Source organism: Dipodomys merriami, unplaced genomic scaffold, assembly GCF_024711535.1.
Source record: "Dipodomys merriami isolate MVZ:Mamm:240054 unplaced genomic scaffold, mDipMer1.0.p SCAF_2, whole genome shotgun sequence".
Lineage (NCBI taxonomy): Eukaryota > Metazoa > Chordata > Mammalia > Rodentia > Heteromyidae > Dipodomys > Dipodomys merriami.
In genome coordinates, this window is record NW_027203381.1 from 70,251,286 (window position 1) to 70,276,980 (window position 25,695).

Sequence of the window (25,695 nt, forward strand, 5' to 3'; positions counted from 1 at the left end):
AAAGGTAAACTGTCCATTTCTTTTAGAGAACACTGTATGTTTCCCATGTTCTGTAAAACTCAACAAGTTTTTCAAAGTAATGGTATATGTATAGTATAACTGCAACAGCAACAAAGACTTGCAGTGAAGACTATATGTCTAAGTCCCTAAATAAGCAGGGGCTTTCCACATTCTTTAAGAAACAGTAAACAATTTAGCAAAAAGTTATAATTGATTTGCAAGGATTTCCAAAGAACTATCCAGAATAATCAAACTTTTTCCTTAAGAGACACTCATTTATAGGGTAGTTTCTTTTCTTTTCTTTTTTTTTTTTTTTGGGTCCGGTCATGGGGCTTGAACTCTGGGCCTGGGTGCTGTCCCTCAGCTCTTCAGCTCAAGGCTAGCACTCTACCACTTGAGCCACAGCGCCACTTCCGGCTTTTTTCTTTTTGCTTATGTGGTGCTGAGGAATCGAACCCAGGGCCTTGAGCATGCAAGACAAGTGCTCTACCACTGAGCCACCTTCCCAGCCCCAGTTTCTTTTTCTTTCTTTTTTTTTTTTTTTTGGTCGGTCATGGGGCTTGAACTCTTGGCCTGGGCACTGTCCCTGCACTCTTCAGCTCAAGGCGAGGCTCTATCGCTTGATCCACAGTGCCACTTCCAGTTTTCTAGTGATTTATTGGAGGTAAGAGTCTCATGGACTTACCTGGCTGGGCTGGCTTTGAACCGTGATCTTCAGATCTTAGCCTCCTGAATAACTAGGATTACAGGCATGAGCCACCAGTGAGTGCCTTGTGGATAGTTTATTTTCTAAGAAATATATGAAATAGAATATTTGAAGGGGGGAATTATCTGCTAATATATTTAAAAACCTTTGATCTTTAAGATTTTCTTGCTTCTTAAGGATTTTGAAAGGTCAAATCATATGCTTGGTCCTTAGTATCTTATATGTATTCTAGGCTGATGATACCTGGTCTCAGGGAAGTCATGAAAAGCAAATATGAATTACATTTTTTATTTTTCTGCTGTTAGTAAGTTTTTATGGACTATAACATAAATATAGTTTTTATTTTTATTGAAGTAAAGGTCCTTGGTAATCTTAGTAAGTGAAAACAGTATTTTGATTTTAGTAGTGATTAGAATTCTAGCCATAGAAAGCCATTGTCAAAGAAGTGATCTTAAATTATTTATTTAGAAAAGTAGTAACTAAATTGAAACAGTACATTTCCTAATTCTAGATCCTTCACTTTTGGCTGATGAATATTACATTTATTTCACTTAACCTGATAATGCAATTTGTAGGAACTACAGCTGTGGCTCAAGTGGTAGAGAACTAGCTTTGAACAAAAATAGCGGAAGGACAACAGAGAGGCCCTGAGTCCAAGCCCCAGGATCAACACACATACATACACATGTAATTTATAAAATCTACTTTGTAAACAACATTTTGATCTTCTTTGTGATGATGTTTTAGCTTAGGGTTTCATGATTATTGTTACACTAGTTGCTATAATCAAATAGAACATGAATTTACAGGAACCAAGTTAAAAGAACAGATTTAAAATATTGCCTGACCTTTCTGTAATAATGGATAAAATAATATAATGCAGTTATGTTTATAGTGTCTAGTTTGTAATTTGTTACCACCACAATTAAGTTAATAGTTTTATGACTAAGAATATTAATAGTGATAATATTTGATATGTCATTTTAGGGATAGCAGTGAAGTGAAAGTGGTAGAGCTTTTGTGAAACAAGCCTGGGGCCCTGAATTCAACCCCAGTACTGCCCCCTCAAAAAAGAATTATTTTAACACATTCAAGAACATTTGTAAAAAGTAATAATTTAGAATAGGAAGTTTTGACATTAGAGCTAAATAGAAGGAAAAACATGTAATTTTGTTTGGCTCATGCCTGTAATCCTAGCTACTCAGGAGGTTCAGATCTGAGGATCGTGGTTCAAAGATTCGTGAGAATTTTATCTCCCTTTAACCACTAAAAAGCCAGAGCTGGAGTTGTGCTAGAGTGATAGCCTTGAACAAAAAAGCTCAGGGACAGCTCATAGGTCCTGAGTACAAGTCTCAGGAAAGTGATTCCCCCTCCCCCTTGCCAATTAATCTTAAGGTTGCCAATATTCAACTGTTTTCCAAAAAAAACCTTCCTATGACCATGTATTATTTTGTGTTTCACCTTTATTTTAATAATTTCTAAAGAGTTCAGGTAATAGGTTTACATCTTTAAACTTAATGGGATGAGCATGCCTGTGCAACTAAACTTCCTTTCTTCATTAGGTCCCTTGAAATGTCCATTTCTGAATATCTATCAGTAGCATCTCCTCAGTACCCAAAGGGTGGCCCCCACTGTTCTGATTTGACTATTGAAAATTTATTTAGATTTATTACCTAGAGTAAAACTCACCTATTGAAAACATATAATTCAATGAGTTTTATTAAATTTATAAAGTCTCCTAGTTAACAATTATTACTTGTAGTTTTAAAATATATATTAGACCTGATGCTGGTGGCTCACGCCTATAATCCTAACTACTCAGGAGGCTGAGAAGATCTGAGGATTTCTGTTTAAAGTTATGACTCAAGTGGTAGAGTGCTTGCCTTGAGCTGAAGAGCTCAGGGACTACGCCCAGGCCCTGAGGTCAAGCCCCACTGACTGACAAAAATTAAAAAAATAAAAAATAAAATATATATGTATTTTTTGTCGGCCATGGGGCTTGACCTCAGGGCACTGTCCCCGAGCTTGTTTTGCTCAAGGCGAGCACTCTACCACTTGAGCCACAGTGTCAGTTCTGGCTTTTTCTGTTTATGTGGTACTGAGGAATTGAACCCAAAGTTTTATGCATGTTAGGCAAGCATTCTACCACTATGCCACATTCCCAGCCCTGGTTTGTATCTTAATCTATTTGTTTTTATTGAACACATTTTTAAAATTTTTCATTATGATAATCACCACTGTAATCATCTTTTGTGTATATATTTGTGTATGTTTCTAGGATACACAAAGGATAAATTTCACCAAGATTGCCCCATACCATTGCTGGACATCAGTGCTTATGCTTGTAATCCTAGCTACTCAGAAGGCTGAGGTTTGCAGGTCACAGATCAGAGCCAGCCAGGGCAGGAAAGCCCAAGAGACTCTTATCTCCAATTAACCACCCAAAAGCCAGAGGTGAAACTGTGGCTCAAAGTGGTAGAGGAGTAACTTTGAGCAAAAAAATCTGAGGGACAATGCCCAGGCCCTCAGTTCAAGGCCCAGAACTAGCACTAAAAAAAGAAAAAAGTTTCACTGAAATAAAATTTTAAATGCAGCCTAGAGGAATGTATACATCTTTGAAACTTCATACATTATTAAATGGCCATTGAAAATAAATAATCTAATTTATACTCCTTATCTATAGATGGCTGTTGGTTTTTACTACCTCAACATTTGGTGTCATTTTAAAATTTTTGTAACTTTGTATTTTGAGACAAGGTTTTGCTATAGCCCAAACTGACCTTGAATGTATTATCCTTCTTGCCCCTGAGTGCTAGGATCACAGACATGCACTATCTTGCTTAGCTGGATGTATTTTTTTTGTTGGTTTAAAGAAAAACTTATTACCAGTGGTGGTAGATGAAATATAACCTTGTTTCAAATGTTGACTTCTTGGATTTTTTTTTTTTTGGGGGGGGGTCCGGTCGGTCATAGGGCCTGAACTCTGGGCCTGGACGCTGTCCCTCAGCTCTTCAGCTCAAGGCTAGTGCTCTACCACTTGAGCCATAGCGCCACTTCCAGCTTTTTTTCTTTTTGCTTATGTGGTGCTGAGGAATCGAACCCAGGGCCTCATGCATGCAAGGCAAGCGCTCTACCACTGAGCCACCTTCCCAGTCCCTTGGATTCCTATTTTGACTTCTCGGTCAATATATGTCTTACTGAATTCATCTCTTTACTTTTTATTTTAAGGTACTTTAATATATTAAAGAATATGAATCCTTCAAATTACTAAAATTACAAATATTTTTTCTGATTTATTTTGAGTTTATTTTTGTAGGACAATACTGGGGTTTGAACTCAAGGCTTTGTGCTTGCTAGTCTGGTCACTTGAGACCACCCCTAGCCTTTCTTGCTTTCTTTCAGAAATAGAGTCTTGCATTTTGCTGGGGTTGACCTGGACTTCAGTCCTTTTCCCTGTGCCTTTCCCATCCTTGGGAGGACAGATGTGCCACCATTCCCAGCTTTTTACTGGTAGAAATGGTTCCCATATCCCCATTCCCATTCAGAGCTCTGCTCGCCTTGAACATTGATTCTCCCAATCTTCATCTCCTTAGTATCTAAGATTACAAAATTGAGCCAATGAGCCCAGCCATTTTTTAGTAATAAAACAGATTAAGATTTAGTGCCTTTATATCAAAATGAGAACTTAGGTTTACTTCATTAGTCTCTGGAAGCCTATTCTGGAAATTTAAAAATTCTGAACTACAGGAAAAAAGTTTTTTCTATTTACATGTATACCTTTCATAATTTAGTATTTTTTAATGTTGACATATAAAACTAACTCATTATGCTTTCTTACCAAACTTGGTCTTTCTAGGCAGTTATACTTAAGCATGAACATTGACGACAAACTGGAAGGATTATTTCTTAAATGTGGCGGCATAGACGAAATGCAGTCTTCCAGGGCAATGGTTGTAATGGGTGGAGTGTCTGGCCAATCTACCGTGTCTGGAGAACTGCAAGAGTCAGTACTTCAAGATCGAAGTCTGCCTCACCAGGAGATCCTTGCTGCAGAAGAAGTGTTACAAGAAAGTGAGATGAGACAGCAGGATATGATATCACATGATGAACTCATGGTCCATGAGGAGACAGTGAAAAATGATGAAGAGCAGATGGAAACACATGAAAGACTTCCTCAAGGACTACAATATGCACTTAATGTCCCTGTAAGTAATTCTTTTATCAGACATTGAAGTTACAGTTAGAAATGATACTAATTTTGTTTTAAATAATATTACATGTCTTCAAAGAAATTTCAGTTTTTATCCTTCAATAGTCAAAAGATAGTTCTCTTAAATAGACTTACTAAAATATTGACTTAATCATATTTGAAAGCTGAAATTAGATTCTTGTGTTATTTTATTTTAGAAGTTTATCTTTTCCAAAATAACATTTATGTCTCTGTCAGATTGTGTGTATTCAAAGTTTAAGTGCTTATTTTAAAGATACTTTAACTTCTGGATTCTTCTGAAAGAGCAGAATTTGAGTCCTAAACATAGGAAACATCAAGGCGTTTTCCTGGCAGTTCTTGCCTCCCTCTTCCTCCTTTTTTTTTTTTATTATTATTTTTTTATTTTTGTTTGGTGGGGTGAGGAGAGGAAGTCCTGGTTAAACCCAGAACCTCATGCCTGCTACAAATAGACTCTATAATGTGCATGCTAAGGACATACTCTTACCAGCTGAGCTATAATCTCAGCCTCCTTCCTTTCTTTAATTTTTCTTGGTACACTCGTATTCTGTCTTCTCCACTTGCTTGATGGCTATTTTCTTTAAAATATATGTCCTGCCGGGTGCTGGTAGCTCACTTCTATAACTGTAGATACTCTAGAAAGTCCATGAGACTCTTATCACCAACTAACCACCAAAAACAAAACAAAACAAAACAAAATATCTTGGGAACAGTGTTCAGGCCCTGAGTGCAGACCTCAGGAAATACACACATACACACCCACTCTCTCTCTCTCTCTTGCTCTCTCTCTCTCTCTCTCTCACTATTACCTACCTATCTTACACAGAGGTTCTTACATCTTTCTCATCTCCATCCATACATTCATCCATACATCCTTTCTGCTTGTCTGTCTACCTATCTATTGATTCATTGATCTGTCTGTCAATCATTTATTTGTTCTCACTACGTAGTCTAGGCAGTCCTTGAAGTTATTAGTTCTTCTATCTCAGCCTCCTCTTGAGTGCTAGGATTACAGGGTAGTGCGCCATCCATTTCAATCTTATATTCTTACTTTTTTTTTTGCATTTTTTGTATATATTTTTTATTGTAAAAATACTGTACAGAGGGGTTACAGTTACATGAGTAAGGTAATGAGTATATTTCCTATCAAGGGTTGTTACCTCCTCCTTTGTTTTTCCCCTACCATCCCTTCCTTCCCCAACTCCCCAGCTCCTCCCTCCTCCCCAAGTTGTAAAGTTCTTTTTCAACATAGTGTCTTGTATATTCTTATTTTTATACCATGTTCAGTAAAATCACAACCATAATGTAGTTCTTATCTGGTCTTTTAGCCTTGTGAAACTTGTTTCCTTTCAGTTTACCTAATTAGATGGACTTTTTTTCTTTATAATCTCCATATATTCTGCTTAGAATATTACCTGTAACCATTCCCCATCACATTTTTGGTGGTTATTGGGGTTTGAACTCAAAGCCTTTTACTTGCAAGATAAGCAATCTACTATTTGAGCCACATCTCCAGTCTTTTCAGTATTAGTTTGTTTTTGTTTTTGTTTTTAAGTCTCTCATTTTTATATCAGGGGTGGTCTGGATCACTGTACTCCATTTTAACCATTTTTTTTTTTTGGGTCCGGTGGTGGGGCCTGCACTCTGGGCCTGGGCGCTGTCCCTCAGCTCTTCAGCTCAAGGTTAGCGCTCTACCACTTGAGCCATAGCGCCGCTTCCGGCTTTTGTCTTATGTGGTGCTGAGGAATCGAACCCAGGGCCTCGAGCATGCAAGGCAAGTGCTCTACCACTGAGCCACCTTCCCAGCCCACCATTCTTAAATTTATAGTCCAGTACTGTATTCTTAGTGTTTTACAATAGATCTCTGGACCTTTTTATAATATGTTGTGTTGACAATTTCCTGTTGTTCACTTTGCAGCTTAAAAACTTTCTTTTTTGTGTGATTTTCATTATAACTTTTTTTTTTTTCCTTTTGCCGGTCCTGGGGATTGAACTCAGGGCCTGGGCTCTGTCCCTGAGCCTCTCTGTGCTCAAGGCTAGCTTTCTACCACTTGAGCCACAGCGCCACTTTTAGCCTTGTCTGTTTATGTGGTATTGAAGAATTGAACCCAAGGCTTCATGCATGCTTGACAAGCACTCTACCACTAAGCCACATTTCCAGCTCTAACATATTTCTTTGCTTTAAAGATTGTTGTCATTGGGCTTTAAGGTATACACTTCTCTACTGCCCCCCCCCCCCCCCAATAATGTTAGGTACAAGTTCTTTTAGAGGGGGTGTAGGGTGTGAATGTGTGTTGGTACAGAGACTTTTAATTCTGTACCTCAAGCTTTTGCTTGGCTTTTTCACTGGTGCTCTACCACTTGAGCTATTCATCTGATTCTGGTTTGGAGATTTGTCTGCTCAGACTGGCTTCAAACCTTAATCCTCTGATTTCAGCCTCATGAGAGGAATGAGTCAAGGCAGTCATACTACCACTTGAGTCACACCTCTAGACCCTTTTTTGCCTGGATTAGTTTCAAATAGGGTCTTTTTATTCCCTGGGTTGTAGTCCTTCTATTTGTGATTCCTATCACTAGCGATAACAGGCTTATTACTTAGTGCATGATGCCCTGTCTCAACTCCTGTCCTCTCACCTTCCTCTCTCCCCCCAAAAGTTCGCTGTAGGTCTTTTATAATGGCATTTTTTCAGTTTACTTTTTTTTTTTTTTTTTTTTTTAGTGGTATTGGTGTTTGAATTCAGGTCCTCATGCTTAGGACCTAGGCAGGTCCTCTATCACTGAGCCAAAATAAGCCCATACCTCTAACCTTTGGTAGTGATGTTGCTCTTATACTGGAATTTGTCTTTTTCTTACTCTGGGTAGACATGTTGGTTTTTCTGGTCTCTTTTTCTTAGTCAGGGTAGAGATTTGTCAGTTTTCCTAGTTTCTTTCATGAATCAAGATTTTTTTCTTTTTGATTGATATGATTAAACTTTATTGTTTCCTTCATCTTTAGCTTTCATTTGCTTTTATTTTCTTTTTAAAGTAAAGATAGGCTGACTTGATTTTAGAATTTTCTTCCTTTCCTTTGTATGTGTTTGTTTAGCAGTATTGGGGACTGTATATAGGGCCTTTACATGCTAGATGACTGCTTTAGTATTTGAGCCAAGCCCCCAGACCTTTTCTTTACGTAATGTTTTTGGAATAAGTCTCACAAACTTTGCCTCCTGAGTAGCTGGAATAATACATATCCTACTATGCTTGGCCCACTTTCTTCATTTTTGTTATAAATACTTGAAGACTCTTAAATTGCTTTTGATGTTAATTTCATTATATTATAATTTAAAATACTTCTAAATTTCCTCTATTTTTGTTTTTTTGACCCATGAGTTAATTGGAAGTGTTAACTTCTAATTTAGGGACAATATTTTGTCACTGATAGTTTATTATTGTAGTCAAAGAATACACATAATGAATTCAGTCCTTTTAAAATTATTAAGTCTTTCAGTGCTTAGCAGATGAGCTAATTGGTTAATATTTTGTGTTCACTTGAAAAGAATATCTATATGGCTTTTGTTATGTAGTTTATTTTATAGTTGTCAATAAGGACAAGTTGTATAATTATATTCTTTGATTCTTTCATATTTTTACTTATTTATGTACTCTCTTCCATCAGTTACTGCTGAAGACTCTAATAGCTAATTTGCAAAATTACCCTATGGTGCATTTAATTGTCATTAGTTATGGTTATTTCTCATGTTTTGAGAATGTTCTTTGGGCTTATCTGATTTTTTTCTACAAAGTTAAGCATTTTTGACACATGTATTATGGAAGTGTTGCCACGTTTGGTTGCTTGGTTAAGATGGTAACTGCTAGACTCTGCCACTGTATGTTACTCTTACTGTTCAACTCTCCTTCCTTCCCATCTTCCCTTCTGTACTCCCTTCCTCCCTCTCCCTCTCCCTCTCTCTCTCTCTTCCTCCCTCCTTGCTTGCTCTCTCCCCACCTCTCCCTCCCTCCCTTCTTTCCTTCCTTCCTGTCTGTCTGTCTGCCTTCCTGCCCCTACACACTCTTGTTCTAGGAGTTGAACCCAGGGCCTCATGCCCTGGATACTAGGCAAATTCTTTACGGTCCCAGCCCTCCCCATTGCATTAAAGAATTTTTACTCATTTATTTATACGGATCAATACAGACATAGGTTTTTAATTTTTACTTTAGGTTAATAATATCTCTTACTAAGATTATTTTAGCACTCTGTTAAGATTTGTCCAGTTGGTTGGGGATGTAACAAAACCTTGGTTTAAAAAAAAGGGGGGAGGGGCCTGGGGCTGGGAAGGTGGCTCAGTGGTAGAGCGCTTGCCTTGCATGTATGAGGCCCTGGGTTCGATTCCTCAGCACCACATAAGCAAAAAGAAAAAAGGCGGAAGTGGCGCTGTGGCTCAAGTGGTAGAGCGATAGCCTTGAGCTTAAAAGCTGAGGGACAGCGCCCAGTTCAGGCCCCATGACCGGATTTCCCCCCCCCCCCAAAAAAAAAAAAAAAGATTTGACCAATGGGCACCTTCCTAAACTGGCTTTCTGTTGTTTAGTGTGTTCTTCAGTCTTTGAACACTTTCTTAATTCCTGACATGTTTTCTGGGCTTACTTTATACTTTTCCTGCCTCAGTCCTGAAGTCAGCTATTTTTCCAAAGAGTTCTAGTTCTAGTATTTAGAAGCTAAGATCTTGATGCTTACCATGCTGTTTAGATTTCGATTTTCTTTTTGCCTACTTAGAAATAAGCTTCTTTGACTCATATTCAACTTTATTCACCCCATCCCTTGTTAGCTTAACCCTCTTATGTAGGTACTTTCCAGCAGAGAATGTTAACATTTTTTGTCATTTAAAAAAATTAATACTTGTTAGTATTAAAAATTGCAAAGGATTTTAATATGGCACTTGTGCATATATTGTATTTTGCTCAGAATAACCCTTTCATTTTCTATTTCCCCATCCTCAAAACCTCTTTTGATCAACAGCTTTTATTGAGACAATATCTTCGTGCATTGTTGAATTGAAATACAAAATTATTCACCCTCTTTTCCCCTTCTTTCCTCCCCTTTCCATCTAGTTCTATAGTTCAAATCTCACATACAAACACACACACACACACACACACACACACACACACACACACACACGCGCGCGCGCGCGCGTGCACACCTGGCTTCTTTATCCTTTATTTACTTACTAAATTCTCTGTAATCACCCATAGACATGGGTCTAGGATTCTGTCTCCACAGCAGTACTTGTTGTCCCATCCCTGCATGGATGCTGTGTTCTTTGACATCTTGAACTGGGCCTTAGCACCACATGGACATTCCCTACCCTTTGTGGCATTCTGCTTTGATAGATCATGCTGTTCTACACCCACTTTATTACTTTCTTCACCTCTTTTCTGATGCCCGCTCTAGGCTGCCTGTCATTCTACCACAACATAGACCCTTCCTATGCTGCCTGGACTCCCAATACCTCATGCTGAATTGAATTCTATATGGAAAATCTTCTCATTGTGCTTGTTCTTTGACATTTTGAAAGAAGTCTTATTTTGTTTTTTTGATTGTGCTGGTGATCCTTTCTAGGACCTCATATACTGATAGGTGAGCAGTCTACCACTGGGCTATACCCACAACCCTTTTCTTACATCTTGTATTGGGCAGCCTTCCCATGCACAAAACTCTCTTCATTCTGACAGAGACCGTTTTGCCCTAGCTTAAGGCTTTAGGGGTGAGTGGTTCATGGATAAAAAGAGGATAGGGACTTCATAGTCACACATCTTCCTTCCCCGCATGCCTAACCTCTGGCCATCTCAACTCTGCTTTCCATCCCTGTAACTTATTCAATGTGGGAATATCTTATTAATTACATCACATAACATGAATTTCTTAGATTGACTCTTTCATTCGATATACTGCTCTTGAGAACCATCTAGGTTTTGTATGTCAATAACATGTTCCTTTTTATTTTTTATTTTTATTTTTTACTAATCTTATTATCTTTATTCAGAGTAATTGGTTCTCTATCATCTAAGCTACCTTCCCATGATAATTTGGTTATGTTTTGAAAAACATTGGTGAACAAGGAGTTTTTAAGGTTTTTCAAGTGTCTCATATAATAAATACATTTTATGAAGTTAACATATATTAGCTTTAGCTGTGGTGTTTTGGCTTTTAAAAAGTATTTTTATGGGGCTGGCAAGATGGCTCAGTGGTATAGTACTTGCCTTGCATGCATGAGGCCCTGGGTTCAATTCCTCAGCATCACATAAGCAGAAAAAAAAAGCTGGAAGTGGGGTTGACTCTCAAGTGGTAGAGTGCTAGCCTTGAGCTGAAGAGCTGAGGTGCAGCGCCCAAGCCCAGAGTTCAGGACCCACAACCGACCAAAAAATAATAATAAAAAATATAATATAAAATAAAATATATATAAATACATGTATATTTATTATGGTTTATATCTGTTATACAGGGTGGGGAAGATTGCATTGTTATCTCCACACATTTACATGGTATCTAAATTTCATTCTTATTATTTACTGCCTTTTATTATAGTGTATTCTGTGGTATAACTATCACAGAATAATTCTATTACTGAGGGACATTAAGGTTTTTTTAGCCATTGGTTATTTTACAGTAAAGCTGCTGTGAACATTGATATGCAGATTTTATGTGGACAGAAGTGATCATAGTCCCAAGATAATCTACCATACATGTCACATAGATCTAATCACTTGTATTTTATGCCATTTTTCATATGAATTATTATACATAGGATCTTGATGGACTTTTACAATCTACTCTTTCTTAATTTTTTAAAATTCTTTATTCTTCTACAGTTTCTTCAATGTCTGCTTAAAACTTTATCTTTTTATGGTTGTCCAAAGTTGAGTCCTAGTATGCCTAAAAGACAATAATACATGAAGACTCTATGAAAAACTGAATCATGCCACATAGCAGACAGGTAGAGCTAAGGGATTTTTAAAAAATTATCTATTGAGAGTAAGTGATTACATAACCTTAACAAAGGCAGAGTTGTAAGAGGCAGGACTTGGAGACATAATTATGTATATAAAACTATGTGTATAGGGTGTGGTGACTTAGGCTACTCAGGAGGCTGAGATATGAGTATTGTGATTCAGAGTCAGCTCAGGTAGGAAAGTCTGTGAGACTCTTACCTACAATTAACTACCAGAAAACTGAAAGTGGAGCTGTGGCTCAAAATAGTAGAGCACTAGCTTTGAGCACAAAAAAAAAACAACCCTCAGGGACAGCACTCAGGCTTGAGTTTAAGCCCCGTGACCAACAAAAAAAGGAAAACAAAAGATTCACAATAGAGCAGTATGATCCTAAAACCCAAATATAGACTTTAAACAGATTTAACAGGCCTTACATCCTTTTTAGATTATTCTAAAGCCTTTTAAAAATTATTTTGATAGTTGGGCACTGTTGGCTTAAACCTGCAATCATTCTAACTACTCAGGAAACCAAGATTTCAGAATTGGTGTTGGAAGCCAGCACTGGCAGAAAAGTCCAAGAGATTCTTATCTCATTAACCAACAAAAAGCTAGAAGTGAAGTTATGGTTCAGGTGGTAGAGTGCCATCCTTGAGCAAAAAAAGCTAAGGAACAGGCCACAGGCCCTAATTTCAACCTCCAGTACCAGTGTATACACACATACAATGGATTTTGAACCATTTTAAATCAGTGGTTTTCTTTTTTCAGAAGTTGCTTATTCTTGCTTATTCATTATGCTTATTCATAACTCTTTTTCATGGTAACTTTTTTATTGTTGATTCAGAACAGGAATTTGAGTTTTCTCAAATTGTTAATAACTTTAGGTTCTATCTCCTAGATAAAGTCTCTCAGTGTCTGGTAACAATTTAAATAAAAATTCTTTATTATGGCAATTATTATCTTTCAGAATTTTTATTGACCCTCTACTCTAAATCAGTATGAAACAAGTTTTCGACTCCAGACTCAAGCTTCTGCAATTCTACATGTCCATTCTGGCCAGTTGCCCCTATATGCCAAATAAAGAAAGGATAATGTAAAGGCCAGAGAAAAGAAATTGATTATTGGTACTGACAGCCACAGGAAGGCCTTGATCTATAGGTTCAAATAGGCAAAAAATTGGAGGTAGGCCAAGAGATGTATATGATTATTGAATAATCCTGGTCATAGTTGTCTTCCCCAGTGATCAAAGGTTATAGTTGATTGTCTCAGAATTGGTCAAGTGGAGTCTGGTTGACCACTGTATAAATTATTCACTCAGTTTAAGTTTAGAGAAGTTGTTAGCTCTCATCTCATCTTAAGGAGAATGTTTTGCTTCCCATGAGATAATTATTCTTGTTCTAGGGAGAAGCCTTAGCATTGTAGATAATTGCTCTCATTTAAAAGGGTTGTGTATCCTGCTAGACTATGTTGTTCCTTAGGAGTAATTTCACTCCCTTGTATAAAGATGATTTGAAATGTCTATATTTTCTAACATGGTACATATTTAAAATTAAAGAACATTAATTTTTCAGTTCCTTAATCTCACTGATATAACATTTCTTCATAGCTCTTTTTTTTCTAATTGTTTCAGTACTGGCCAGTAAAGATACAGATAGTACTGAGTTAGAAATCTTCCCAATCAAAAAACAAAGTTTATTTCAGAAACATAAGACAAATTCTTGTCTTTTTTATTTTTATAAAATCTACCCAAAGGGACGTCAGAAATCACAAATTTTTGTGACCTTTATTTTACAGTTTGATGATGGATAAAGCACATTAAGGAGTATTCTATAGTTACAAAATGGAGCACATTACAATTCACAATGATATATGTTGCATTTGTCTTCTAATAAAGTATAAAAATCAATTCTAGTTATATAATAATGTAATAAATATTTCAGGTATGTATAACTCCTAGAAGATTGTACTTCAGCATTCATATGCCTTTTGGTTTAGTTAGGAATTTCAGTGCTATGAAGCATTGTAAATAATATTGTAGGCAAAACTTTCATGCATTTTGTATATATGGGCAATGTTTTCATGAGCCTGGAAACTCAAAATATATTTGGTCATTGGAATAGGACTTCTGTTTTGTTTTTCTATTTTTAAATTTCCTTTAATCTTATCATTAGTTTAACAAGATGGAATAGTTAAGTCTCCTGAATCATTTCAGTTCAGAGCCAGCCTGGTCAAGAAAGTCCATGAGAATTTTATGTTTTTTTTTTGTTGTTGTTGGTCCTGGGGCTTGAACTTTGCCTGGGCACTTCCCCCTGAGCTTCTTTTGTTCAAGGCTAGCTAGTACTCTACCACTTGAGCCACAGCGCCACTTCTGGCTTTTTCTGAGTAGTTTATTGGAGATCCTGCCCTAGCTGGCTTCAAACCTTGATCCTCAGATCTCATCCTCCTGAGTAGCTAGGTTGAGCCATTGGTAATGGGCTCCCTTTAGACTCATCTGCAATTAACTACCAAAAACCTGAAAGTGGAAGCTGTGGCTCAAGAGCACTAGTCTTGAACGGTAGAGCTCAGTGACAGTGCCCAGACCCCTTAGGTTCAAGCCTAGGACCAGCACCAAAATAAAAAAGGAATCATTTTACCCATTTATAATGCTTTAAGGTACTATTTTACCATACATTTTGTACTCTGGTTTAATTAAAGAATCGTATTACATTTACTGATGACAACTGGTCTTTCACATCTATTTGCCTTTGTATTTGCTTAACTATTGTTAGGGTGTTTCTTCTTTCTGCTTAATTTCAACCTGTCATCCATTGTGTACTTCTCCAAAGTCATTTATACTATTTCATTTCTCTTAAAATTTTCTTCCCGCCGGGCGCTGGTGGCTCACGCCTGTAATCCTAGCTACTCAGGAGGCTGAGATCTGAGGATCGCGGTTGAAAGCCAGCCCGGGCAGGAGAGACCGTGAGACTCCTATCTCCAATAAACCACCAGAAAACCGGAAGTGGCGCTGTAGCTCAAGTGGTAGAGCGCTCGCCTTGAGCTGAAGAGCTGAGGGACAGCGCTCAGGCCCAGAGTTCAAGCCCCACGACCGACCAAAAAAAAAAAAAAAAAAAAAAAATTTCTTAAGAGCTTCATTAATAGTTTTTTTTAGGTACATGCCTGTTGAGTCTTAAAGTGACTAAGTTGGCTTTTGTTGGGATTAATGTTTGTTTGTTTTTGTAGTGCTTGAACTCTGGGCTTGGGCACTGCCCCTGCGTTCTTCAGCTCAAGGCGAGCACTTTATTGCTTGAGCCACAGTGGCACTTCTGGTTTTCTAGTGGTTTATTGGAGATAAGAGTCTCACGGAGTTTAATTACTCATAGAAAATTGATAGTAACTACTATCAGCTCTAGCCTTTATCACAAAATTTTCTCATATGTATTATATCTCTTAGAGTCTTACTTGATAGGAATCAGTATCTGAACAGAAAGCATAGACTGAATATTGTTGCTTCATAATCTTTACTGGTGAGAGTCATGCTATTATTACTGACTATCTCACATCTTTCTCTCTCTCTCTCTTGTCAGTCATGGGGCCTGAACTCTGGGCCTAGGCACTGTCTCTCAGCTCTTCTGCTCAAGGCTAGCTCTCTAGCTCTTGAGCCATAGCACCACTTCCAGTTTTTCTGCTTATGTGGTGCTAAGGAATAGAACCCAGGGCCTCATGCATCCAAGGCAAGCACTCTACCACTGAGCCACCTTCCCAGCCCCTCTGTCTCTTGTCTCTTGTCTCTTGTCTCTTGTCTCTTGTCTCTTGTCTCCCTCCCTCCCTCCCTCCCTCCCTCCCTCCCTCCCTCCCTCCCTCCCTCCCTCCCTCCCTCCCTCCCTTCCTCCCTTCCTTCCTTCCTTCCTTCCTTCCTTCCTTCCTTCCTTCCTTCCTTCCTTCCTTCCTTCCTTCCTTCCTTCCTTCCTTCCTCTCTCTTTCTTTCTCTCTTTCTCTTTCTTTCTTTCTTTGGGTTGTGGGACTTGAACTCAGGCACTGCTCCTAAGCTCTTCACTCACAGCTACTGCTCTATACTATTTTGAGCCACAGCTACACTTCTGGTTTTTTGGCTGTTAACTTGGAGATATAAGGCTCATGGACTTTCCAGCCCAGGCTGGCTTTCTATTGTGATTCTCAGATCTCAGCCTCCTGAGTAGCTAGGATTACAGGCATGAGCCACCAGTGCCCAGCTTTATCTCACCTTTATAAGTAAATAAATTAACTATCCTTCATCTGAAACACATGGAACTAGAAATATTTCAGAGTTTGAAATATTTGCATATACTAAGTATGAAATGTCTTAGAGAAAGGGACCCAAATGTAAATATGGTGATCATTTATATTTCTTTTTACCTATACACATAACCTGAACATAATTTTGTGCTGTATTTTTTCTGTATTTAGACCACAGCCTGCTATGTGAGATCAGGTGTTGTAACTTTCCACTTGTCATGTGAGCATTTAAAACTGTTTGGGTTATAAAGCATTTTTTTTTTTTTTTTTGGATCCGGTCATGGGGCCTGAACTCTGGGCCTGGGCGCTGTCCCTCAGCTCTTCAGCTCAAGGCTAGCACTCTACCACTTGAGCCACAGCGCCACTTCCAGCTTTTTTCTTTTTGCTTATGTGGTGCTGAGGAATCGAACCTAGGGCCTCAGGCGTGCAAGGCAAGTGCTCTACCACTGAGCCACCTTCCCAGACCTATAAAGCATTTTGATACCAAGGGTTAAGCCCAGAACCTCATATGTATTGGACAAATACTGTACCACTTGAGCCATGTCTCCAGCTGGATTTCAGATTTTATGGATAAAGAATGCTCAACTTTTTAGATAGATTATTGAAGGGAGTCAGTATAGCATGGTATGTTTTTCAATATTTTTCTCTGCTCTTAATGTAGCTTGTCAGTTTTTCTTACTTTTTTTTAAGTTAGGTGAACATAAATTGTTAGATTTCTTTTTAAAGACTTTGATAACTTCTGTCTTCTTTGATGTCTTTTGGTCTGAAATTGTGAGACAATGGTACTGAAAGATAATTATGCTCTGTTAGGGTAGTAATGCACAGATTGGAAATAACTTATGATGTGGTTAAGGTGAGCTTAGCTAGATGACTTTTAAACATAACTGCTAGTTTTTTCATAATTGCATTATATACTTTATTATGAGAGGACTACATATAGTCATTGTGAAAGTACTTGCCTAGTAAGTAGGGACCCTCTAGCTTCAAACTCTAGTATCACCCAAATCAAACCTAACACCACCTCCATCATTGTCACCACCAACAAGACCAAACTAAAACAAGAGAATAATAAAAAGGTAAAAGAAGAGAATAATAAAAAGGTAAATAATTCTTGGGCTGGAGCCTAGCTAAGTGGTATAATGTTTTCCTAACAGACCTTGGCCTTCAGCATCACAAAACAAACAGAACTTTCCTTTTTCTAACCTTTGCCTACTTTAATTCCAAGAGAGCACTAATATTGATATTTTTCTATAAAATTCTAATTCATAAGCAAACATTGTATGTTTCTGTCATGTTTTTAATTATAATGCACATATTTTCTGTAAATGTTCAAGTACATATACATTTGAAATTCCCATATGACATATTTTATAAAGATTTTCATGTTTTTATCTTTAAAACTGACTTATTCTAGTAGATGATTAAATGGTATACTGTCATTTATTTAAGCCACCTTCTATGGATTGACGTGTATGTCATTGCTAGGTTGTTTAGTTGGAGTGAGATAATGGTAAATGAATGCTTGTGTGTATTTATGCACATTTTTAGCATTTCTTTCTCTAAGTGTGTATATTTTTATTGGGAAATAAGTCATATAGGAAAATATTCAAATTGCTAAGTGTGCACCTTGATGGATTTAATCAAAAGGAAATACCCACGTACCCAGATCAAGATACAGAGCATCACTAGCGTTCCAGAAGCCTCCACTCTTCTATCTGTATTAGTTACAACTCACCATCAATTCTTAGAGATTACCACTACCCTGGTGCTTTTTATCCTGGTCTGTTAGCTTTCTTAACTTGTAATTGGATATGGTTTGGACATAAACACGATGTATTCTAATGTCTGGTTTCTTTGTTTTTCATTGTTGATAATAAACATTTATGTTTTATGTAGTAACAATTTATTCTCCTTTCTGTGCAGTCATCATTTGTATGAATCTATCATTTTCATAATTTATTTTAGTATAATGACATTTAGATTGTTTCTCCCATGGGCTGTAGGTGTGGCTCAGTGCAGAATGCTTGCTTAGACTAAACAAAGGCATTCCCCAGCATTATCAGGAGAGAGAGAGACAGAGACATAGACAAGGAGGTTTTTAGTATTTATTGCCAGAAGTATTTGGTTGGTTTTGACAGTTGTTCTAAACCTTTGCTGTGTGTATTGTCAAATACCGAATTTTAATTTTAGCCATGGTGCACAGTAGAATTGCACTATGACTTTTTTTGTTTCATTTAACTGTAACTCCTCACCCCTCAACTTCTTGTCCTTTCCTCTCCTACAGTTTCGAACTTAGGACCTCATATTTGCTAGGCAAGTGCTCTACCATTTGAGCCATGCACCAGCCCTCATATTTCTTCTTAACAACGTATATATTATTTATTTGTGGGGACACATCCTTCTTTTGCTCAACTTCTTTTCAAGTGGAGTGTTCCTTACTCTTGCCTATCTGTAGTCACTTTAATAAAAAATCCAGCGTATATATTTATTGCAATTTTTATTTCCTAGTGTGATTTGCCTTTTATCCTTTTGATTAATAGCTGAAAAATAAGTTGAGAAGAGTTAGTTTATAAGCCTTACCTTTAGGCTAGTGTCTTGTGTGTTCTAAAGCTATTTAAGAAGTTATTGCCTAATCTAACAGTATGAAAATATTTTCCTTTGTGAACATCTAAAAGTTTTATGATTTTCCTTTTTTCCCCCTCCTTTCTCATTTAGAATTGATTTTTGTTGGTGATATAAAATGAGAATCAAGATTTATTTGATGGTGTTTATTTTTAACAAAATCATCTGTAAAGATTTTCAGTTTTTAAAACAATTTAGGGCTGGGTGCTGGTATCTCATACCTATAATCCTAGCTATTCAGGAGTCTGAGATATGAGGATCACAGTTCAAAGACTGCCCCAGCAGGAAAGTCCGTGAGACTCTTATCTCCAATGAACCACCAGAAAACCAGAAGTGGTACTGTGGCTCAAGCGGTAGAGCGCTAGCCTTGAGTTGAAGAGCTGAGGGACAGCGCCCAGGCCCAGAGTTCTATCCCCACAACTGACAAAAAAACAACAACAACAACTTAGGTTTGTTAAGGTAATGGTAAATAAATATTTTCTCTGATTAATACTAGGGATTTGTACTGATTGGACATTTTAAGATTATAAATTCATTTTAAGATTATAAAGTAATACTTGTTGAGAAAATATAAAATAGCTATAAATATCCTAAAAACTGCTATAATTTCTACTATACTACAACTTATTATAATGTGCCTTTGTTAGCATTATAGCACTTTTTTTGTTTTTCTGTGTAGGTATTTGTATGTGTAAAATTTTCTTCACCTCACATATTTGTGTAAAATTCTTAAAAATGTATTTACATATTTATCTTTATTGCTTAACCTTAAACCATGAACAAATGTGTCATTAAATTAATCAAATGTAATTTTTTTTTACCAATTATATAATGACATATAGAAATATTGTATTTACTGTTTATTATTGGGTAGTAGATAGCTGTACTTGTTATCATAAATATTGTTATGTGGACCTTGCTGTGATGTGGAGTTATTTGGTATAGATTTCTCAAGGTCAAATTCTAATTCACAAGACCAATTTGGCCTCTTCTGGACATGTATGGAAATCCCAACCTAATGCTGTTATATATTATCTAGAAAAGGATATATGAAACACAATTTCTAGATTGATATATGATATATTGAGATGATTAAGAAACAACAGACCTTATCTTAGGTGGAGGGCATAGAAAAAAATGAAAAGAAAATCTTAGATAGGAGGTAGCCAATATATTACGGGCAGGGAAGTTTGAAGGAGGATCGAAGGAAAGATTAATTTATTTTTAGCTGTTTTGGACAAAAATGTTTTAGACAAAATGTTTGAACAAAAATTTGGACAAAAAATAGTAACTATTTCGTACTTTGAAGTTCTTGATATCTTTATTATTTCATTTGATTTTTCTGAACATAAGATGGATGTTAAACTACAAATTGACAGGTGAGGAAATGTTTATAATTACTATCAAGAATTTATTATATGATTACATGTAGTATATTTAGTTTTGTTGCTTTATATACACACACATATATATATAAAATCTCATTTAATGCTACAGAAATCTTATGAGGATTTTTCTTTATTTTACCAGAGAACAAAGTTGTGCTGCCTTATACTGCTAGTATCACAATTTGAAATTAGCTTGTATTTCTTTTAACTTCAAACCTTTGCCCGGTTCACTTTGTTAGAAATTGGAAGATATGGCATTGAAATTCAAGTTTTCTACTGCTTTACTTAAAGCATTTAGATAAGTTGGCATTTGGCCCCCTCCCCCCATTTTTTTTTAATATCCACTAGGTGTTCAGCGCCAATAGAAATTTCTTCCTGTTCCTGAAACATACAAACTGCACTTCATATGTGAAAATATATATTGATGTAAAAGGCATTTTAAAATTAATTTCAATAATCCATATTTTATTAAGAAGAGTTACAGTATTATAGTGGAAATAGCACTAGATTGAAAGAAATCAGATTTTGGCTTTAGTTTTGAAAACTTTATACCATGGATAAGATACTGCCTTGAAGTTTAGTTTTCATATTGGCAATATGAGTCTAAGAAATAATCCTCACATCATAATAGTTAAGCTGTAAGCCTCTGGATATGGAAGACTTGGGCTTAATTTTTTACTTTTGTGTGTGTGTTTGTGTATGTATGTGTATGAACACACCTGTGTGCATGCTGCTTCTGGGACTTAAACTTAGTGCCTAGGCACTGTCCTTGAGCTGTTCTGTTGTTGTTTTTTTCCCCTCAAAGCTAGTATTATACCACATGAGCCACACCTCTACTTTTGGTAATTATTTAGAGAAAGAATCTCATGGACTTAAAACTACACCAGTTTTCTTTGACCTGTGTCTTCAGATTTCAGTCTCCTGAGTAGCTAGGATTACAGGCGTGAGCCACCGGCACCTGGCTTTCTAGAACATTCTAGTATTTTAATTTACAATATTGAAATAATTTTAGATTTTGAAAGTGTTGCAGAATTAGTAGAGTTCACATGAACATTGCATTCAGCTTCCCCTAACATTAAAATGTGTATAATCATTGTATTGTTGTCAAAATCAGGAACTTAATATTGACTGAATACCATTAAACTTTAGCCTTATTTCATCTTATCTGTTTTATATTTAAAGTCCCTCTTCTGTTCCAGGATTCAGTTCAGGAATCCATTTAGTAACTGTGTCTTCTTAGTCTCTTTCAATCTCTAGCAAGTACTCAGCCTTTCCTCGTCTTTTATGGCCTTGATACTTTTTTTGCAAGTACTGGTCAGTAATTTAGTCTGGTGGTTTTGAGTTTGTCTTATGTTTTTTTTTTCTAGTTAGATTGAAGCTCTGCCGTTTTAACAATCCCACAGAAATGATAGGTCTTTCTTAAGGCATCATACCAGGAGAAATATAGCATGTATATGTCTTGTAACTGGTGATAATAACCTCATTCTTTGTTAAGGTAGTATCTGCCAGGTTTCCTGCTGTAACATTTTACCTTTCCTTTTGCAATTAACAAATATCTTGGAGGAGTATTCTGACATAGTATGTTTATTATATTGACATTTATGTTAGTCTGTGGTGTTATAGTCTAGTAGTGTTCTTTTTTCTTGCTCATTTTCTTTTAGCTTTGGCCGTTAGGAGTTCTTTCATTTGGCTCCTGTGGCCTTCTGACATATACCAATATTTGTTTCAGCACATTAGCTTCTAGCACTATGCTTTTAAGTTCTGGGTGCTAGATGTGGTGTCATTCCTGATTGGTGAATTTAGCAGACAAAACTAGAAAATACCCACACAGTATCTATACCCATGTCTTTACTTTGGTAGAGCCCAGGTATCTGTGCTAAGAGTTAGGATGGGAAAACAAGGTACATTTAAATTGTATCTAGAGGCTGGAGGTATAGCTTAGTGATTAGAGGTATAGCTTAGGTAGAGTGCATGAGGCCCTGAGTTCAGTCTCTGGCACTGAAAAAAAACAAAAAGAAAATGTTAAGGAAGGGTGGTGGTGATGTCTATGTACCTGTATCCCCAGCACTTGGAAGGCTAAGGCAAGTAGGATCTTGAGTTTGAGGCCAGGCTGGGCTACATAGTGAGATCCTATTGTATTAAAATCAAACATAAGCAACAAAAACCAACCAAACAGAAAGTGTGTTGAGGTAGTTTTCAAGCTTTATGATGTTGGGACTCTTTTTATACTCTTTAAAAAAAATCGAAGATTCCTAAGATCTTTTACTTTTGTTCATTATATATAATATGTTATATATTTGTTATGTAAAATATATATTCAAGTTTTATTTTAAAGTTATAAATAACAAAACTCATTATAAATTTTCCAAACAAAATTCAGTAAGAATTGTTCTGCATTTTTGCATATTTCTTCATTATTTGGCTTAATATAATTGTATTCTCATATATATTAGATACACTATTCTATGGTAACATGTTAATTAACCTTTATAAAACGATGCTGTATATTTTTGAGGGAGAGAGTGTGTAAAGAAAGTAAGTATACCAAGGAAGTAAGTTAAACAGGAAATTTGACATCTAAGAGATTATCAAGGTAATTCAGGAGTCTTTTGCACTTGAAAAGGTTTTTTTTTTGTTGTTGTTTTTGTTGTTATTGTTATTTTTGTTGGTGGTGGGGCTTAAACTCTGGGCCTGAGTGCTATCCCTCAGCTCTTCAGCTCAAGGCTAGTGCTCTACCACTTGAGCTACAATGCCACTTCCGGTTTTCTGGTGGTTTATTGGAGATAAGAGTTTCACAGACTTTCCTGCCTGGGCTGGCGTTGAACAGTGATCCTCAGATCTCAGCCTCCTTAGTAGCTAGGATTACAGACGTGATCCACTGGCTCCCGGCGTTTTGTTGTTGTTGTTGTTGTTGTTTTTCATCAGTTTTGGGGCTTGAACCCAGGGCCTGGGCTGTCCCCGAGCTCTTTTTGCTCAAGGCTAGTGCTCTACCACTTTGAGCCATTGCACCATTTACAGTTTTCTGGTGTTAAGTAGAGATAAAAGTCCACAGACTTTCTTGTCCAGGCTGACTTTGAACCGTGATCCTCAGATCTCAGCTTATTGAGTAGCTAGGATTACAGGAGTGAGCCACCAGTGTCTGGCAATTCTTGGATTTCTAATGAAAGGAGGATAGGTCTGGTGATAGTGATGCTATTTGTGGATAATGAGAGAGAAGAACTTTGAAATTGAGACTTTCAAGTGGGCCTGAGGATGCTCATGGGACTGGATGAAATGGTTAAACTTAAATGACAAGGAAGAAACAGTTTTTTGTTTTGTTTTGTTTTTAAATCTCACATATTTTTTATACTTTGAACTTTTTTCGTATGTGCTATTATTGGGTCTTGAACCTCAGGGTCTTGCACTCTTGCTTAGCTTCTGCTCTTATAGCTGATGCTCTACCACTTGAGCCATATCTTCAGTCTAACATTTTTGCTGGTTAATTGGAAACAGAGACTCAAGGATTTTTCTGCCCAGGCTGGCTTCAAACTGTGATCCTCAGATTTCAGTTTCTTTGAGTAGCTAGGATTGTAGACATAAGCCACCAGTGCCCTGCTAGAGTTCTCAAGGTAAGAGTAAGATGTATTTCTGCTGTGCTTAAAGATTTTCTGTGATGGTAGTTTTTATAGATGTCTACTGTAGTCTTCCTTGGATGAAGGAAGGCTTAAGTTTTTGCCTTTTTCTGTGCAACTCTTTGTAACTGTCTACTCATTGTCATATTTATAATTTCTTGTTTTTTGAATTTACCTGCATTTTTCTGAGTACTTTAAGCTGGGCCATCCACTTTTTAGGGTATGCTTAGAGGTTATGTAGGGAGGAGATTATTAAAAGTGTAAATTACTATGTGCCTATTGACAATCACTATGCTTTCTCTCACTGAAACTTGTAGGTTTAGGTTCATGGTTTTATCATATTAAAAGTATTCCTTATATTAGAAAATGATAGTATTAATATTATCAGCTCCCATATATGTGGAAGTAACAAAGAATCAGCTGTTTGTATTAGCCTTTCTTTAAAACCGTTCACATATGTAATTCTTTGGTTTGTCAGTAGCTGCTAATTGCAGGGTTTATTTGTGAATCTGTTTTACACTGTACCTGACACTTGTGAAAAGAACTTCTGTTTCTGTTTGTTGTATGCTATATTTCCACAGATCTTTGTAATTTATAAGTTGGCAGAAATATTTGGATTCGTCTATGGAGCATGTACAGAATAGGACAGAGCAGTTCCACAATGCTTCAAGTCTCTTTATCCTTTGTCTTATACTCAGCCTCCCTAGTTGTAATTTGGTAAACATCAGTGCTCTGGTGGTAAAGATACTTGTTTCCTAAAGCCATGGTGGTAGTCATTTTACCATTCTGTGTTTTGCTCTAAATAATTGATGCCAAAATAAACTGTTAGAATGGTCATTGTTCTGTAAGTCAGTAGGCAAAAAAACATATAAGTTGTTTTCTTTTTTCAAACCTTCTTGACTTGTGATTATCACAGTGCTCCTATTTCAGGAATTCATGAAAACTGCCTTTTCATTTTATCAGTCAGAAATCTGACATAGGTTTAAGCATTTTGATCATGAACCCTTTCTACACAGCTGTCTTACACCTCTGTAAAATGCTCATAATCTTCTGCACCATATTTTTATTGTGTTTTCAGAAATTTAGTCATTAGCACATTCTGCTTACTGATGATTCTTAACAAGTTTTACCATATTTCATAGTCTGTTGACTTGAATGTTTTAAGATACTTGTATGTTTTCATTTCAAGGATAAATTGAAAATGTAACAGTGAAGGGGGATGACTGAGCATCAGCAAATCTGATGAAATTTGACTGTATTGTTAGTCACCTTAGAACTCTGGTATGTTTCTGTTAAGACAAGCAACTCTGAAGACCTGAGAGCTAAAGATGGGATAGCAATGTTGAAATTTTCATATCTCCTGGAATATTTCTCTATTATAAGCATTGTATCTTGTACAAATTAGTGACTGAAAGAAAAACTCATTCAGTTTTGTCATCGTTAGTTGTCAAGGCTAGGGACATATTGAGTACTATTTATGAAGAACATTGAGCATAAAAGTAAATTTTCATTGTTAGTCTTTTGATTAGATCTTTTAGAATTGTGAGCTATTTTCTTACCTTCCATTAGAATTTTGTGCTGTTTCCTTTCCCCTCTTCCCTCCCCTCCTCCTCTTTCCTCTCTTCCCTCCTTTCCTCTCCCCCTTCTTCCCTCTCCTCTTCCCCTCTGCTCCCCTGTCCCCTCCCCCTCTCTCTTTCCCTTCCTTCTCTTCCTCCCCTTCTCTCTTTCTTTCCCTTCTTTCCCCCTCTCTTTCCCTTCCCTTCCCTCCCCCTCTCTTTCTTTACCTTCCTTCCCTCTCTCTTCCCTCTCTCTTCTCCCCTCCCCTCCCCTCTCCTTCCTTCTCTCTTCCCTCTCCCTTCTCCCCTCTCCTCCCTTCTCTCTTCCCGCTCCCTTCTCCCCTCTCCTTCTTTCTCTTTCCTCTCCCCT

At 36.9% G+C, this 25,695-nt stretch overlaps 1 protein-coding gene across 6 annotated transcripts in view; it reads left to right on the forward strand.

Moving 5' to 3' along the window:
- Znf148 (zinc finger protein 148) overlaps window positions 1-25,695 on the forward strand; it is a 111,086-nt gene that overhangs the window by 45,961 nt on the left and 39,430 nt on the right. For all 6 annotated transcript variants that reach the window (XM_070030007.1, XM_070030008.1, XM_070030005.1 and 3 more), the window contains one exon: window positions 4,563-4,911. In XM_070030007.1, coding sequence (XP_069886108.1) covers window positions 4,579-4,911 — 333 coding nt within the window. In that variant the 5' untranslated portion in view covers window positions 4,563-4,578. The remainder of the gene's footprint in view (window positions 1-4,562; window positions 4,912-25,695) is intronic.